Genomic DNA, 18,349 nt, shown 5'->3' on the forward strand with positions numbered 1-18,349 from the left:
TGCTAACACAGGCAGCCCTGCTATCAAGGAGCGAGTCTTCGGTGGGACAGAGCCCTTACTGTAGTCTGGCTGCTTCTCTAACTGCACTGTCTACTGCTGTCCTTGCTCACTCACCCTAGCCTGGTCAACCCTCCTGGCAATGGCTCAAACACACACGGTGTCTACACCCATCTTGGACAGTACCTCAATCTTTGTACCCTTTGCCTGGCTCACCCCCTTCCCTCTCTCTACTTCAGAAGACTTCCAAAAATAACTATCACCTTGGCTCTCCTTACATCCTACAACACTGCTTTTATTTTCTTCAGAGCACTTGGTGCCACTTGACGTCATAGCCTAGCTTTGGTTATGTGAAAACAACTTCAGTTCTGTCCACAGTATTTAAAGAACTAGAGCACACACAAGACACTTGCTGATTCTGTGGCAGACACAAGTGTTCTCTGCCTCTCTATTTCGTGTACTTAAGCGATGGCCCAGCAGTTAAGAGCACTTGTTGCTCTTGCAGAGGACCCGGGCTCGGTCCCCAACCACCCACCTGGTACCTCACAACCACCACAACTGCAATTCCAGGGGATCTGGCAATGTCTTAAGACCTGAGGGCACCAGGCACATGTGCACCACATGCGTGCAAAACACTCATACTCACAAAGTAAAATAGTTCTCAAAAAATTTAAAGAGCAATTTTTAAATGCTCAAACCTTGTGAAAAGCACACACACACACAGAAAGTATATGATAAATTTCCTGATGTGTACTCACAGAATCTTAGTTCCTAAAAACGATCAAATCTGTTTGCAAAACACTGGCCTAAAAGTTCAACAAGTCTGTTTACCACCAGACATCTGGGTCTTCCGTAAACTACTGTTCATGTGCTGTCCCTGGGGGAAACACACTAAGCAAAGTTTTCTAAACTTGTTTGACTCTAGAAACTTTCTGCCGAGGAACACTTAACGGACTTCCATTTCGATGGTATCACGAGGTGAGGCATTTTATAAGGTCTTTAGGAAGGATGCTCATCACTAAGACCATCTGAGACTCGGGGAGGAGGGTGGTGCTTGCATTTGCCAGGTGAATGGGTCTCTCTCTCAGTGAATGGGTCTCTACCAGTGCGTGCTGGTACGTGAGTGTTTTGATGGTGCTACTTCAGCCTCTTCTCAGGCACACCACGTGACTCCTCACGGTCTCTTCTTCTATTGATGGTTGTGAGCCTAGCCTTTAATGGCTGAGCCGCTCTCCAGCCCTCAGTCTCTTTGAATACTTTAGAACCACTGAGTGACACTTTGGTAAGACAGCAGAGAGACAGTGCCAAGGGCATGGCAGAAAGCAGCTAACGTCAGGCTTCGGGGCAGTTCCAAATCCAACCTCGCTCAAGAGACAGTTAAAGCTGACCGCCCTCACTGCTTCTGGCCCTCCTGCACCTCCCGTTTTCAGGAGAAAAAGAGCCTTGAAGTCAGAGGTGAAATCCGGCTTGGGGGACTGAATTCAAGCCGCCAGAAGGAAGCCGGCCAGCTGGACTGGCACACTAGCTCCCTAGAGGCCGCTGTGAGCCTAGGGACACAGCGGCAGTCCTTGTCCAGCTGCAGTCGCCACTATGCGACCACGAGTAGGTTGAGAGGGAGGGGACGCCCTGTGACAGAGCTGCAGAGCCAGGCCTGGGCTGAGACGGAAAAGGACACTAGCCCTGCAGCATTCTGGGTAATCTGAGCTTGCTTTCCACCCCGTGTCACACAGGGCTTTAGTGACAGGTCTGCATCAAAGGGAAACAAGCACAATTCGGCCTCTACGCCCCCTACCGGAGACTAGGACAAAGGGGAGAGGAGTAGTGTGGCCCAGAGATTTTGATGCCAGCTCCCCCAGTCCCGAGTCCTGTGGAGCCCCCCACAGTGACTGCCACAGTCTGATTTCTGATACAGGATCAGTATATATGAGTTCAGATTTAAGGCTTCCTAAGGAAGCGAGGGGCTGGGCTTCTAAAGGACCCCACTACCCACTGGCACTCTATTAAGACACACCTGCACCCATAAGTGTTCTGCTTTATGCCAAGTTCTTTCGAGGGCAGGCTTCACTGGACCCCTAAATTCCCAGCCTGACTATCACAACTGTCACGCACAGGGTGCTTACTGTGTTCTAGGAGTTGTGTGCGTTCCTCTATCTGATGCTCATGATGACCCAGTGACTTAGGTTGTCGTTAATTTCATTTTTGAGGACAGGAAGCCAAGATCAAAGAGTGCTCCTGCTCATGAGCAGGTGAGGAAAGACAGGAAAACCGAGGTCACAGGCGGAACCTCAAGCGCCCTGCTACTCCCCCCTCACGCTCCTGCTCAGTGCGCACACTTCACCTTGCAAAGCCCCGACACTTACAGCCCTGTAAGGCAAGATCCGTGTATCTTCACTGGGAGGGGTGCACTGTGTGTGAGGGGGGGGACCTGCTCTCCGGAACAGATGGCTCAGGTGGTGTGACCTGGTCCACCTAAGGGACCGGGGAGCCAGGAGTGTCTGGAGGGAGGAAAGTAGCTCAGAATCACGTCTTCCTGTGGCCTGACCCTTACTCCGATACGACAGAGGAGGCTTATCCTGTGTCTGCCACTGAGAAGGCTATGATTGGCCTTTGAGCAAATCGTGAGCCTTACGGGCTCCAACTGAGTCCTGTCTTTCACCATCTGGGAAAGATTGCTTCCAGAAGCTTCCTAGTGGCTCCCGTTAACACACGCGCACACACAAACCCCACTGCCTGCATCGCGCTTCTGCGTAGGCTTGCAGTGCCTTCCCAGCTCCCTGCCATTGTCCTGTCTCTGCATGACTCAAGTAACAAAACCTTGAAAAGCCTGCTTCCTCGGGACCATGTGCACGCTGGCTTGTGCCTGCGGCTGGTGTGGGGGAGTCCTGACTTGGTTTTCCCTCAGCATGTCTGAGGGTCTGGGTTTGCATCTCCTTTCCTTTCCCTGGGTCCTCTCAGCTGTGGAAGGCCGAGTTTCCCTTCGGCAGCCACATTAGGGTGGCTCTGTTGGTGCTTGAACAACCTTAGCGGGCACCAGAGTGATCAGGAGGCGGAAGTGCGACCTAGCAGCCTCATGCAAAAGCCGTGGCACCTGGCTCAGACCTGGCCTGCCTCACATACTGATCGGCTGGCCAGACTCAGGAGCGACTAACTTTTGCACCTTTCAACTTCCTGTTCTGGAAAATGGGGTAAGCTCCTGTACTCTCTAAAACAGTACTACATGCAGCACAGGGAAATGAAGGGACGACGTGAAATTACGTGTCACTGGGAAAACCCCCACCTTTGTTTTCTGCTGCAGGGCCAAGCTAGGAGAGTTGCTTTGATGGAAGAAGAAGAAAAAAATACCAAGTGGGACATTTAAATATAGCAATTTCATCAAATTAGCTGTAAGTATAATTTTTGAGCAGTGCAGACAGGACATTGCAGCACCCGGGAAAGCAGTCTGTCAGATTTTCAAATATGGGATTATAATAGGTATTGAGAAACAGCTGACTAGGAATGGGTTCCATAAATATCTTGAGTGACCAGCCACCATCAAACTATTTCCAGCCTCCCCTCACCAATCTAGTTCAGGATGTGACGTAAGGATGAATCACCCACATGGTTAGCAGTTTAAGGGGATGAAGAAAAAGACTTTTTTTTTTTTTTTTAATGGCGGGGAGAACATGACCTTTGAAGGGGAAAAACCCTTGGGTGCTAGCCGTGGCCACTCACCTGGAATGGTAGCTTTGGTGCCAGGGAGGGCCCATTGTGCCCTGAGATATCTGCATCATGCTGGCATCAGGCTGGTTCTCCCCAAGTTTGGTGGTGTGCCACGAGTGAGGGCGAGCGGCAGGTTCACTGCACCTGTGGGGACACAGCAGAGAGCCCATTTGGCATCAGCAGCTTCCCGGCTGAGCTCTCCCCTCCCCCCGTGAAGAGAGCTGGCCGGGGGATCGGGTGCCACAAGCGAGAGCACTGCTTAGTTCCCCATCACTGTGCCCTCGGCTTGACCGATACTCCATTTCACTTCTTATTTCGACTTAACTTCAGATCGCACAGAGTGCTGCAAAGTCAGTATAACTTTATTTAGGAGTCCTAGGTGTTGGCATTTTACGCCTTCTGAACATAAAGACATGGTTGCCTTGGTCTTCCTGGACCTCTAGATTTATAGAAAGGTGGAAACGCAGAAATCCCTTCCTATTTCCCAAGTGACTTGGGGAAGAGGCATGGTAAAAAGCTTCCTGGTGCTTTTCAAGTTGTTCCTCAGACCCTCGGTGGACAGTACTGTGGTTTCACTGTCTTGGTGAGAACAGTATGGAACTCAGAGGCTGTCCCACACTGACAACGAATGCTCTACACCACAGTCCAGAGAACTGAAGTCGGGGACTTCAACTTTTAAGCATCCTGCCCTTAAAACACAAAGACCTGATGGAGCCAAAGAGAAAACGTGGGTGTCCTTTGGACTGAACTTGAATGAGCTCTCCAGGGAGGAGGCAGAAACCATAGAGAGCCAGACACAGGATGGCTGCTATGCAGTATTTTTGGCAAAAAGAGTGAGGTGATCATTCAGGCATCTCAGGCTGGCAACTATGAGATCACAGGGAAATATTTCTGTAGTTTCGAAACACTTTGGGATACAGGCACCCACTTAGTAAGATGAAGATGATAGATGGACCTTATCCGAAGCCCTCATACTTGCCCTTGAACCCTAGAAACCTAGCCATTTCTCCTCTATGACAAATAAATTAGAAGCTGGGCAGTGGTGGTAATGCCTTTAATCCCAGCACGTGGGAGGCAGAGGTAAGCGGATCTCTGAGTTTGAGGCTAGCCTGGTCTACAGTGAGTTTCAGACAGCCAAGACTATACAGGGAAACCATGTCTCAAAAAACAAAACCAAAAATAAACAAACAAACAAAAAACAAAGAAAGAAAAAGGAAAAGAACAAAAGGAAAAATAGCTTCTGTAATGTAAATGAAAATCCAATGTCATGATGCCAGATGTCTTAGTCAGGGTTTTATTGCCGTGAAGAGACACCATGACCAAGGTGACTCTTATACAGGAAAAGATTTAGTTGGTGCTGCCTTAGGGTTTCAGAGTTTTAGTCCATTGCCATCATGGTGGGAAGCATGGCAGCGTCCAGGCACACACAGTGCTGGAGAAGTTGCTGAGAGTTCTACATCTTGATCTGAAGGCATCAGGAGACTGTGAGCCACACTGGACTTAGCTTGAGCATAGGAGACCTCAAAGCCTGCCCCACACTTCCTCCAATAAGGCCACACCTCCTAACAGTGCCACTGCCCATGGGCCAAGCATCTGCACACATGAGTCTGTGGGGGCCATCCCTATTCAAACCACCACAGCAGCATGCTACTAGACCAGCGGCCTGGAGACCATAGTGCTCAGTCAGACTTTGTTATTAGTGGGCTGTGGATAGGTGTGTCGCAAAGCCTGCACACCTAAAAACTGAAGAAAGTGAGCAGAGACTCAACTCATCTCACCTTAGTCTTATTTTTGAGAGCCTAAAATTATATAATATAGCTGGTCTATAGTAAAATACAAAAAAAATATTAAGTGTTGTGATAGAGCTTACTTGCTATCATTAACAGAGCCAGGGGGACAAGCCTATTGGACAAACCTACCTTAAAAGGAAGGGCAAAAGGGGGAGGAAGAAGTTGAGGGTGGGTGATGGAGGATCTGGGAATGGGTAGCAGCAAGTATTGACGACAACCTCGCTTCCAGATCGTTTATGAAATAACAACAGGGGGCCAGCCAGATGGCTCCGCTGACAAAGACACTTCCATGCAAGGCTGGCCATCTGAGCTTGATCCCTGGAACCCACATGAAGGTGGAAAGAGAACCATCCTTTGGCTGAATCACAGGTGCCCCTCCCCTACGGGATATACACAGAAACAAAATAATTTTTTTTTAAATGTAAAAAGTAATTATACAGAGACTGGTCTCAAAGGTAACTGTGGTCAAAGCAAACAGGGTGTGACCATGATAGACAGGCAGGGAACTGCAGTGACTGTGGGCTGAAACATGAAGGGAAAACAGAGGCCACATGTTAGAACCGCCTGCCGGGAATCTACAGAATGACTATAGGACTTCGTGGTGAACTAGGAATCGTAGATGAAGATGCAGAAAGCCAAGCCACCCTTGAGGAACTGGGTTGAGGCTGCAGCCTGATTCTGGGAACGTGAAGTTCAAGGTCAGAGGAGGACTATGAAGGGTGCCAATGGCTGAGGTGCTCTGCTGCCATCCCACACTCTCCAGCCTTGGGGAGACTGGACCTCAGGAAGATTAGAGGTATGGGGTGCTCTGTGCCTGGTCTCTGTCTCTCTGTCTCTGTCCTTCGTTCATCTTGTTAGCCCAGATATTCTAAACCAGATACTACTGGTTTGGAGTTTGGGGTTTTTAAGTACATATAAGTAAAAAATTTCACCTTGGCTTTCCTTCTGGTTATAACAGACAATGCAATGAATGAAATACAATACAATACTGACAGGCCAGTGTCATGGTTTGAGTATGAAATGTCCTCTTTGGGTTCACGTGTTGGAACACTTGGCCCCAGCATTCGGTGCTGTTCTGAGAGACTGTGGGTCTAGACAGAGGAAGTGGGTTGTAAGGGATGGGCCTTAAGGCCCCAGCCTCACTTCCGGCCTGAGCTCCCTGGCAAGTGAGCTTCTTGGCAAGTGCCAAGCAAGAGGCAGCTCCCTCAGATCCTCACTACCAAGAATAAGAGCTGGGCTCCCTGCCCTGCCGTCCTTACTACAATGCAGTGCACCCGCTCAGCTGCGCTGAGTTTCTTCCATAGTTTATCACACTGATGAGAAGGGTAATCCACTCAGGCTATGAGGTTTCTGATGGGAACAGTGACTATACTGGGTATTGGACTAGAGACCATTAGAATACATTCTGGCACTTAATTTGTCTCCGTTTTTGCCCACATGCTGAAACGTAAAAAAGGCTGAACATAAAATTACAGACTGGTTGATTTGGCAGAGGTGGTTTTAAACCAGCATAGCACTCAGGAGCAGCATGGTTACTGCTGGCTGTATTTAGCCAGGTTTATAGCAAGGATCAGGAACCCAGGAGATTCCAAGGCAGCAATGTGGTTATTATTAATCGTTGTGTTTAGACAGAAGTATATTGAGAACTGGGAGCAAAGATTATAGCAGCAAGATTTAGAGAATACAGTTTGGCAAGAAAAAGAGCATGCTGCTGATGGCTGCCAGTGTTGACACTGGGAGGGGGCAGGAACTTTAAGGAGGAGGTCTGAGGTGAGTGTAGGTATGGCCATGAAGGGCTGAGGAGACCCTCTTTGTGGTAGTTTGAATGTGGAATGTGCCCCATAGGCTCATGTGTCTGAACACTTGGTCCCTGCTTAGTGTTTGGGAAAGTTGTGGAACCTCCAGAAGACAGAGCCTTGCTGGAGGACATGGGTTGCTGAGGGAGGGCCTTAACACTCTATAGCTGCCCACACTTCCTGTTCAGCCAGCCTCCTGCTCCTGCTTCCATCCTTTCCTGCTTCCACCACATCTTCCTCACCATGACGGGGTATAAGACAGTAAGCCAAAATTACCTCTTACTCTGTTAAGTTGCTTTTGTTGGAATATTAGAGAAACATGAAGGTGACTGGGACACTACTCTTTCTCATTTCCCCTCTGGACATGAGATGAACAGCTGTTCGTGCATTACCAACGTCACTTCCTGCCCTGCCACAGGCCTCAAAGCAGCAAGGCCAATTGGTCACGGACTGAAATGTTCTCAACTGTGAACTGAAATAAACCTTCTTGTTTATTTTTTTTTTTAAGATTTATTTATTTTACATGTGTGCTCTGTCCGAATGTGCATCTGCTTGCCAGAGAGGTCAACAGATCACATTATAGTTGGTTGTGAGCCACCATGTGGTTGCTGGGAATTGAACTCAGGACCTCTGGAAGAGTAGCCAGTGCTCTTAACCTCTGAGCCATCTCTCCAGCCCTTGTTTATTTATTATAGCACCTTACCATGCAGCCCAGGCAGGCTTGAAGTAGGAAGCTTTCTGCCCAGGACATCAAGCATGGGGATTACAGGACTGTATCAACGTGCTGTCAGAAGCCTGCTCTTTATAATCTCATTTTCTCTAGTATCTGTTATAGTGATAGAAAGCCAAACAGTATAGCTATACAAGGGTCTGCCAGATGAAAGGCTGTGGGAAATGGAAGTGAAGGACATCCAGGCAGAAGGAATAGAATGATCAAAATGGAGAAACACAAAACAAGGCACAAGCAACACAATCAGCTGGCAACATATAAGGAGAAAGGTACCAGATAGAGAAGAAAACAGAGCAAGAGCCCGATCATAGGTGTTTGTTTCATGCTACGCCACAATAAAAAGATGGTTGTGGGGCTGGAGAGATGGCTCAGAGGTTAAGAGCACTGGCTATTCTTCTAGAGGTCCTGAGTTCAATTCCCAGTAACCATATGGTAGCTGAGAATCAGCTATAATGAGATCTGGTGCCCTCTTCTGGCCTGCTGGCACATACGCAGGTAGAATACTATATAAATAATAAATAAAATCTTTAAAAAAATGGTTGTGGCTCAAGAACCTTAGGAAGGGAGAGGCAGGATCAAATCTGAAGTTTTAGGAAGATACTGCCAACAGCACAGTGAATAAATTTTATCAGCCTGGATAAGAGATGATAAAGGCTTGGGACTAGGACAGTGGCAGTCAACTTGAAGGCAAGAAAAGATCTTCAAAGTTACGAAAGCGGAAGAGCCCTCACTTTCAGTGACTACTTAGAATTGATGTGGTGCACATGTACTTGTGAGGTTTGTAAAGAAAGAACACAGAATGCCATGTCCTTGAGGTGAGTGCAAGCTTGGAGTGTCAAAGCAAGAGAAAGGCCACAGCCTCGGAGAGGAGAGCCGTTGGCACGGGATTCAGACCACATGTGAAGTTTTGACAGCACTCTGGACACGAGCATCAGATGGGCACTTGAATGGGGTCTGAAGCCGAGAGTTGGCTGTAGAGTGGAACTTCATATGACCTTGGAGGACTGTTACGTGGTGGATAAATGGAGAAGGTGACACCTGGGGCTTAGAATATATGCGCTGGAGGGCTTCTGCTGCTGACGCTCTCTCATGAGCTGGCACGACCACGCTGCGTGGCTTTCCAGGTGCAGTAGCCTTCTACACCATGCCTGCCATCAACCAGACACCAGTCACACGTACAAGACACACTCGACTGCTAACAAAACCAAAGTGACTGGCCAGTCCAGCTGCCTGTCCGCTATGTGCTGCACACACTGTCACCAAAGACAAAGCCCCCACGAGACTCCACACACTCCCCAGGGAGAGGTAAATTCACTGCAGCGAGGTGTTCAGTCGTCTGTCAGGATGAACAGTGCAGAGTTCGGGCTAAGGGTCTTCGTGGTCCCCTTGCTGAACGCCGCATGCTCAGCTGGAGATGGAACGCTGACCCTCAGGTTCTTTCTGTGTGTTGTTAATAACCTTCCTCATCTGTTTTGTTGTCTTAAGATGGGTCTTGCTAAATTGCCTAGCTGGCCCCAAACTCTGGGCCAAATGATTTCCCCTGCTCAGTCCCAAGGTGTATGCCAGCATAGCCAGCTCTTTTTCATCTGTTTTAAAACTGATACACTTAGGGCAGCATATTCACAGCAATGCAAAGTCTACCTTAATTACGCATGGACCTTTGACCAAACTTAGCAAATAAATAGCCTTTCCCCTTTTCCTCTTGAGTATTCTTTGAAATAGACAGTAAATTTACCCAATTAAATAAATAAAATGCAATCTTGCCCTCCAGACCCCATTTCTCTTCCCCTATAGCTGACCATGTAGTTAAGTTCTCATGCATCCTTTCCCAGTACCCCATTATGTAAACACAGCCTATATAAAGGTGTGAGGGTGTGGTCCACTGGTAGAGAGCACAAAACCCTGAGTTCTAACCCAAACACCGAAACAACAAAAGAGGTGGCTCAGTGGAAAGAAAGGAATTTATTAGGGAATACCTCACCTACGGTCCCTTTCTGAAAGGGGACATTCTTTTTAAGTGTCACATGCTCACAAAGGGGGACTTTTGGCTTGGCTGGCTGAATCGTAAGAGTGGAGCCTGCTAATGGACAGACAGACGGATGACTAACACCACAAATTAGGAGACAAGGTAGTACTGTGTTTCATCACACTGGCTCACATTTGTCTCCAAACCTCTTTCCCTACTGTGGAGTCTATTTCTCCTCATCCTCCATTCTGAAAAATATTTGTAGACTAGCACATAAAACATTATAATTAAAGAGAGGGATTAGCAATGGGTTTTATTTTATTTTTTTACTTGGTCCTGCCAAAGGGTTCTTTTTCTCAATATTTCAATCCTCCTCTTTCCCCCTCAATTCACACTCATGCTCACACACCAACCACACAGACACATGGACGGACACACACGAACTCACACACGTACACAAGTCAGAGCAACTGAGCTTACTGCATCTAAGTATTCATCCCTGAGTCAGGACAACTGGATACAAACACTGTAAAATCTACACGCTGCAGAAGCATTCTCCTTTGCCATTCATTTCCTTTCAAACACAGTCGCAATGGGGCAGCGTAAGCGGCACAGCATAAGCTTCACCCAGCATCTCTCCATCTCAGTCCTGAACATACTCTAAGGCATTATTTTCTCTGTGGAAGGAAGGAAAGGGCACTGCATTTTACCAACTTTTTCAGGCATTAGAGGACTATTAAGGACATCGGAACTGTCTTCCCTACTGTGCAACAGCTCTGACAGGGAAAATCGCTTCATGCTAGACTGCCATCAGCCAGGCAGACACACACAGACACCACGCTGGTGGAGAGGCTTGAGTGGTAAAGGGTGAGAAAGGCTGTGTGTCCCCTTTGGGTTCTTCTGGGTCCTTCCCGGAGGACGCCTACTAGTGGGCAAAGCAGGAACAGCAGGGGCCAAGGGAAGACTGGGTTCTTCCCCTCCACCCTGGGTCCTGCAGAGTGGGGTGGGGAGACCCCTCTGTTACCACAGCTGGAAACCCAGAGACTCTCAGCCTGGAAGTCTGGGAGAGCACAAATAGCAACCAATATATTTCCAATTCAAGCCAATTGATGCTATGCAATGCTCTATAAATGTTAGGTTGCTTTTGTGTGTGTGTGAGAGAGACAGAGAGACACCACTACTCCATTAAATAAAATTTCTTCCAACCTTCTAACGCTGAAGAAGCTGAATTTCTTTTTAGAAAAAACCAGATACACCCCATGCATGATGCTGGGTTTTTCCTCTTTTCTATTATCTCTTTCTCCATTTAAGAGAAGGGAATACAAGTTAGAAGCTGAAGACGTAACAACAACAACAAAAAAAGATAATAGCAATTTTAAAATGATTAAAAGAAATCTGTTCTTTAAAAATCATAAAGAAAAAAACCTGTTCATTAAAATAAAATAAAGTTTTAAAATAACAGGAACCCAAATAAAAAGAAGTCTAGGTTCTGGGGTAGAGCAGCTGAAAAATAGGAAACTTCTGGAACACACCAGCCCATTCCTTCCCAACCTACCAATATTTCCATAACGTATTATTACAACAGGGAGGAATTTCACCTCCACAGCTGGCTGACATAGAACCTGCCATCAGGAGGATAATAAAGGTGATTTCTCATTCGCTTTCAGAGGACAAAATGCCAGCCAAAACCTGAAAAACCAGCCCTGTGGTCGCTGGCATCGAGGGCATTTCAGAATGTACGCACTTCAAATTTTTTTTTTTTTTTTTTTTTTACTGTGAATGTGGCACAGCGATGAATAACAACCATAATGAAAATCAATATGCAAGCCGCCAGGGCCCTAGGACACTGCTCAGACAGTTGTGGTCACCGGTTCTTCTCCACAGCATGCTGCCTGAGCCACGGCGCCCCTGAAGGAAGAAGGGGCTGCACAGACTGTAACTGACAGAGCTTTAAAATCACAAATACACAAGGGTAGAAGCAGGATCGGAAAGTCTGTGAGGGAAGGGAAAGAAAGGGAAGTGGCCAGGCTCGCAACTGTGTGGGAGCACAGCCATGTTCAGGCGGCCTTCGCAGTCAACGCTTCCTTTTGTGGACAAAGACGACCACCACCGACTGCCTAGACTGCCTAGTTAGGGCGTCTTCACGAATGTCTGTCACCATACTTTGCTTAATGAGAGGGCTGGATCTTTTCCTTAGAACTGAGAAAACACTTTGTGGTTCCCCCCTTTCCTCAGTTAAAAAAAAAAAAAAGTAGGGGGAGGGGGCACTTCCCACACAGTCTCACACAGGCCGGACCTGTCTGAAGAAAGACCCTCCAAACCCCTGGACATCTTAATAGAACCCTTTAATGCTTAAGAGCAAGGAGATGGAGGTGGGGGCAGGTGTGTGTGTGAAGAAACTGGGTACCAAAGCCAAAAAGCAGAACAGAGCTGCTAGGACTGAGATCCACAGAAAATGCTGTGCCATAGCACGGGAAGCTTACAAAAGAAAAAGAAAAGGGAACTCCAGGAACCTTTGAAATTATGTCCGGGAGAAACACCTCCTCAGACACACTTCAGGGCACAACCCATAAGTCCAGGAGGCTCAGTGAACACAAGCGGGACAGATTTAAAACGACTTCACGGAGACACTTTCACACTACAGAACACCAAAGGAAGAAAGAAAAGGGTCAGCCAAGGCCACCCTCAAATCCACACTCATGCAGGTAACCCTAATTAAGTGCAGTGGGCCACGAATAAATAAAAAAGAAAGGTATGAAAGTAGGAGTGGGCCCTAAGGGGAAAGAGACTGGATAATGGGAGCCAGGATGATTAAAGCACATTATATGTACTTTAAAATGTACACAGATAAAAAAGTTATTGTAAAAGAGTAGGTTTTTTTTTTTTAAAGAGAGTAGGTTTTTGTTGTTTTTAATTAGCACATCTGAGAGCCTAAGAGAGAACTGACCCATGGAGGTAAGAATGACATACAACATCCCCTCAGAGGCCATGTAAGCAAGAAGAGAACAGAGTGAGGGATCTGCTGCTGAATGAGGAGGCAGTGGAACAGGGGACTGTGAGCAAAACATGATGACAGACATGTAGGAAAATGCCCTAACTAGCCGGGCAGTGGTGCTGCAAGCCCACCACTTGGGAGGCAGAGGCAGGAGGATCCCTGTGAATCTGAATTGAGCCTGAGCTACAGAGTGAGTTCTGAGACAGCCAGAGCTACTCAGAACCCTCCTCTCCACCTCTCACATGCACACACAAAGAAAGAAAATGCCCCATTTAATACCATTGTCCTTTTATCCTGTATGTTCTATAAAAGCATAATAAAAAATTGTAAAAAAAAAAAAAAATAGAGTTCAGAGAAAGATCTACCGGCCTAGAATTCTGTACTATGGGAGCATCTTCAGGAGCGAAGGAGAAGCCAGGCACGGTGGCACACTCCCATTATCCCATCACTTGGGAGATGGAGGCAGGAGAAGTGGGCAGTATGGTGGTCCTCTGGCTACCTGGAGTTGGCATTAAGGCCAGTCTGGGTCACATGAGACTCCGTGAAGGAGAAGGCAGGTATGGTGGCACACACCTGCAATGCCAGCCCTCAGGGAGATGATGGGTGTTGGTGGCCATCCGGCCGCTGCACGGTGAGACTCTGCTTGTGACAGAAAAACACTCACTTTCAGATAAGCAGAAATCGTCATCAGAAAAGACAAATGGAGACCAGAAGCTTGAGGTATGTACATGAGAAAGGACATCAGGAGTGAGCAGAAGCAAATGAAATTTGAAAACTTCTTTTACTTTACACACAGGCTGGCAACGGAGCATCGAGGGGACCCAGCCACTGGTCTTCTGGCCCAGTCCCTCCTCCTAGGAGCACAGTTCTGAATGTCTACGGGAGCTGCGGTGGGAATCTGACAGAGGAGCAGGGCGCTAGCCGATTTGAATGAGATTAAAAAGACAGTGTAGGTAGATAAGCCTTGAGAAACCGGGTGGCCTGTGTGAGGACAGCAGAGTGTGGCTGGAAATTCCCTGACAGACTCATTAACGCTGGACTGTGCAGGGTGTTTGATGAGAATGACAGAGGTAGGCTGAAACTAGGCGTGAAGTTGTTATTTCTCTTTAGAAATAGATATTCTTGGGATGATTATGGTGAGCGTGAGGCCAGCTAGGACTACATGGTGATTCCAGGTCAACCTGGGCTACAGACTGAGGACTTATCTCAGGAAAAACAACAAAACCAAACAGCCAGCCAACCAAGAAACAAAAAAAACAAAAAAAAAAACCAAAAAAAGTTTAAAAAAAAGAGGCAAGAAAACAAAAACACTTTACCAAAAAGACATCAGGAAAAGGCTCTTGAGTTAGAAGAACCCTGCAATAAAAGATCCTGACTCTCATTCCAACAGCGTGCACTTACCTTGTGACAAACACAAACATCCGAGAGGGCAACCCCCGGCCAATCCGGTCCCATATTCGGGAGCAGTGAAGAGAGCTAAGCAGTGAAGAGAGCTAAGTCACCACTGGCCTTCTGCTCCACCCACGGTAGTGGGGCTTCCCAGTGACTCCCCGGGCAGGTGAGCCAGCAGTTCACTCGCTGGAACCAACCAGGCTCAGAGCAAGTGGGAAGGGCTCTACCTCTCAGCCGCCTATGTAAATGGACCAATTAAAATTCAATTCCTGCCCGGGGAGGGAAGAAGAAGAAGAATGAATGGCCCCAGTACTTTTCCTGGGGAAAACCGGCATCCCGGCTTTGAAATGCCAAACCTTTACTCCGTGGGCAGGAGGAGGAGGAGGGAAACAAGGAAAACCTCTGCTGGAGGATACATCAGAAGTGAAAGCACAAAGCCTCCTCCCTGGGCCAAACCCGGTTAGCCAGCCCCAAGAGATCACTGCCTCTGCCTTTGAAGCTTCGGAAATCAGAGCAGAGGCAGGGGGATCAAAAGGTTCTAGGCTGACCTAGGGTGCATACTAAGAGGCAGTTCAAACAAAGCAACAATAGTACTGTCCTTCTGCCTCTCTCTCATGATGTGGCTTGGGGTAGCCTTGAACTCGAAATTCTCTAACCTCAGCCACCAAAATGCTAGGATTATTGCTGCTGTGCACTGGGGAATGAAAGTTCCGGGTTGCTAAGTGAAGAAGGATCAAGATAGAGACCTCTGACCTCTTGTATCTGATCCAATTTTCAAAATTTCAGGCTGGGCTTCGGTACCGTGTCCATGGCTAATCCCCAGCCTCAGTACTTGTTTGACTCCCCTGATAAGCACATCATTCTTTGCTTTCTGTACCAGTGAGAACAAAATAATGGAACTTCACCCCTTTGTATGTTTAAGAGGAGGATTTAGACCAGGGCCTAAGGGCCAAGACTGAGACAATCTCAAGCAACAGCATAAATAACAGGAGGGTAGGATTATCACCCATGAGATAAAATAAATACCAAGTCCTCACTGATACAAATCAATCACTGGATAAACAGAGGAGGGGGGAAAGTGACAGTGCTTCCCCACAGAAGGATTCCAATGAATAAAGGCAGAAGGAATGAAAGAAATATGGAATAGCTTCTAGAATGTTCCAGCTGTCAGAGATGATATCAACAGCCTTTAAAGTTAGTGAAAAGTGTGATGAGAAACAAGGCACTGCATATAGCCTCAACGTTACTCTCCAATGTTATTGTGGAATGCAAACGGAGAGACAGTGCTCCTCACAGTGGAGAAATATGGGGACGATAGCCAAGTCACCAAAGTTGCCATTAGCAGTAACAAACTATCAATATCATGTGAGCCCCAATGCAAAGCACTAAGAAAGGCACATACCCATGAGTGGTATTGCCAAAAAATGCCTAAGCCTCGACTTCGCCACGATAAAACACTGGCGTTCTTCTAAGTAATTGGCCACTTCCCTTAAAAACATCTAGCTCACTACTGTAGGATGTGGCTTTGTGGGTGAGAGTCTGACAAGCATCCATGATAACCAACGTTTAATCTTCAGTAACAACAGAACAACAATCCGACAAGCACGGACTGCCGGGCACAGGTAATACTTTAGGGCTGGCAAGATGGCACAGTGGGAGCTTGCTGCCAAGCCTGAACCTGAGTTTGATCTCAGGACCCATGCAGGGAAAGGGGAGGACCAACTCCCTTCAATACGTCTATGTTTATAAAAGGTACTAACGTTAGGAAAAGCTGGGTGGCAGGTGTGGGGGAAATTACTATTTTATGCATCTAGAATGATTTCAAAATAAGCAAGAGCTGAAGCCATTAGAAGCAGGATCTGAATATAGCTGGCCGAGAGCCACTCCAATTTTTAAGTTCAGTCTTCAATGTCAGTCGGGCTGAATTTGCAGTCACCTGGGAGACACACCTCTGGGCAAACCTGGGATTTTTCCAGAGAAGTTCAGCTAAGTAGGAAAGATCTACCCTGAAAATGGGCTATACCAAACTTGGTGTGTTGGGAGTTGATCTAGTGCTATGTACCCCCAAGATCTGGTTGCTGCCCAGAGGACTGCATTCTCACTTATACAGGGTCCGTTTTGTAAACTTTGCTCTACCTAATTTAAAGTTAACTGGTTAATAACGTAGGTGGAAGCTTGTAGCTGAGCAGAAGACAATAGACAGAGCTTAGGTTCCTGGGCAGGGGGTCACAGAGGGACCAGGAGGGGTGAGGGGAAGCCGAAGGAAAAGAAGTCGCCATGGGGCAGTATGGACCATGGGCACATGACTATGAGGGCTGGCCTGATGGGACAGAACAACCCAGGCAGGAACATTTATGGCAAGTAACTGTGTCTGTGTAGCTGGGGAATAACAAAACAGCTTACAGGGTTGATACCTGCCCAGTTACGGTACCTTAAAGCTTTTGTAAGACCAAAGGTCTGTCTCAATTATCTGGGAACTAGCTGGGGTAGAGAAGCCCACTAGAGTTTAATATCCTTCCACAACAGGGTGGGATTCGAGGCTGATTTTTAAAAATGGAAAAAAAGGAGAAAGAGAAGAGCAGGGGCATTCACTTCTGATTCCTGACTGCTGGTGTAGCGTGAGCAGTCCACCTTCTGATGTCACTGCAGCCACTGTCACAGCTGGAGCCACAGCTAGAGCTAGAGCTACCATTACAGCTGCCTTCACTGCCACCTCCCCACCACAGTAAGCTGGATCCTCAAACTGTGAGCCAAAACAAGCTTTTCTTCCTTAAGCTGCTTAGGCAGGCATTTGGGTGACCTTGGAGGACAGGGAAGAATTAGGAAGCAGAGCATCCCAAAACCTGGTAACTATGGCTCTGGAGACAAAGCACACACACATAAAATTCCAAGCACACAGAGTAAAAGCCCAGCCGAAGAGCTGGTGCTATAAGCAACACCCAATCAAGCTCCAGGCTGTTTTTATTCAAGTCAGGTGCTGTGCGCCCCAGGCTGTCCTCAAGTTCTCTCTGAAGCTGGGAATGCTCCTCAGCTTCTGATCCTCCGGCCTCAGACTCCTCAGGGCTGGGATTTAAGACATGACCGTGCTCAGTTTGCATGATGCTTTGGGTGAAACCCAGGCTTCATCACGCTAGACAGCATCCTACCAAATGAGCTCTGCACCCTCACCCCCTGCCCAAAGCTCGTGACTTCTGAGGAGGAACCTATCCGTCCACCTGGTCCTGCCCGTTCTGCCTCCATGGAGACGGCACTGCTGATGCTGCCAATGTGGCAACTCCGACATTTGGGTGCTTTTTTGTTTGAGGAAGGAGCTTGCTATGTTGTCAGGCTGGTCTTGAACTCCTGGGCTCGCCCGACAGACGCTCCCAGTTTAGACTCCCCAAGGAGCCGGGATAATAGGAATGCAGTGCAGCACCCAGCGTCCCTGGCCCAGCTTTAAAAATGGTTTATTTATGGTTATTTAAATATATCTGCCAAGTAGATATATTTAAGTTCAACTTTTCAAGGACTGCATTACAAAATATTTTCTGTGTTTGTCTGTGTCTTTGTGTGTGTGTGTGCCCCTGGAAGCCACTTTTGATCTGTCCTTCTCCTTTCCCAGCCTCATATCTGCTCTCAACTTGTCAACTTAATTTATCTGAAGTGTTTTGTCCTGTCAGCACCAACTTGGTTCAGGATCTTGACCATTTTCTTCCCAGGTTAGAGCAGCCGTTTGAAGGAATGACAGCTTCCTGACCTCAAGGCTCTGCCAGTGCCAAGACATTCACCTACAAAGTCCAGCAGATGACACTTGGCATCTCCACACAGTGAAGACATGAGGTGACCAACCAGAGCAGCGGATGATCCTGGCTCCACCTGTTCCAGGAGTGAGCCTGTTCAGAGCTCACTGTGCCCAGCCTACCCCACTCACCTCTCTGTGCTAGTTTTTTTAGAAAAGATCTATCTATCTATCTATCTATCTATCTATCTATCTATCTATCTATC

At 47.5% G+C, this 18,349-nt stretch overlaps 1 protein-coding gene across 2 annotated transcripts in view; it reads right to left on the bottom strand.

Annotated features, from left to right (window-relative positions):
• Shroom3 (shroom family member 3) overlaps nt 1-18,349 on the bottom strand; it is a 275,797-nt gene that overhangs the window by 25,880 nt on the left and 231,568 nt on the right. For both annotated transcript variants that reach the window (XM_055595724.1, XM_055595721.1), the window contains exon 4: nt 3,709-3,840. In XM_055595724.1, coding sequence (XP_055451699.1) covers nt 3,709-3,840 — 132 coding nt within the window. The remainder of the gene's footprint in view (nt 1-3,708; nt 3,841-18,349) is intronic.

Source organism: Psammomys obesus, unplaced genomic scaffold (assembly GCF_907164565.1).
Source record: "Psammomys obesus unplaced genomic scaffold, mPsaObe1.curated_primary_1811, whole genome shotgun sequence".
Lineage (NCBI taxonomy): Eukaryota > Metazoa > Chordata > Mammalia > Rodentia > Muridae > Psammomys > Psammomys obesus.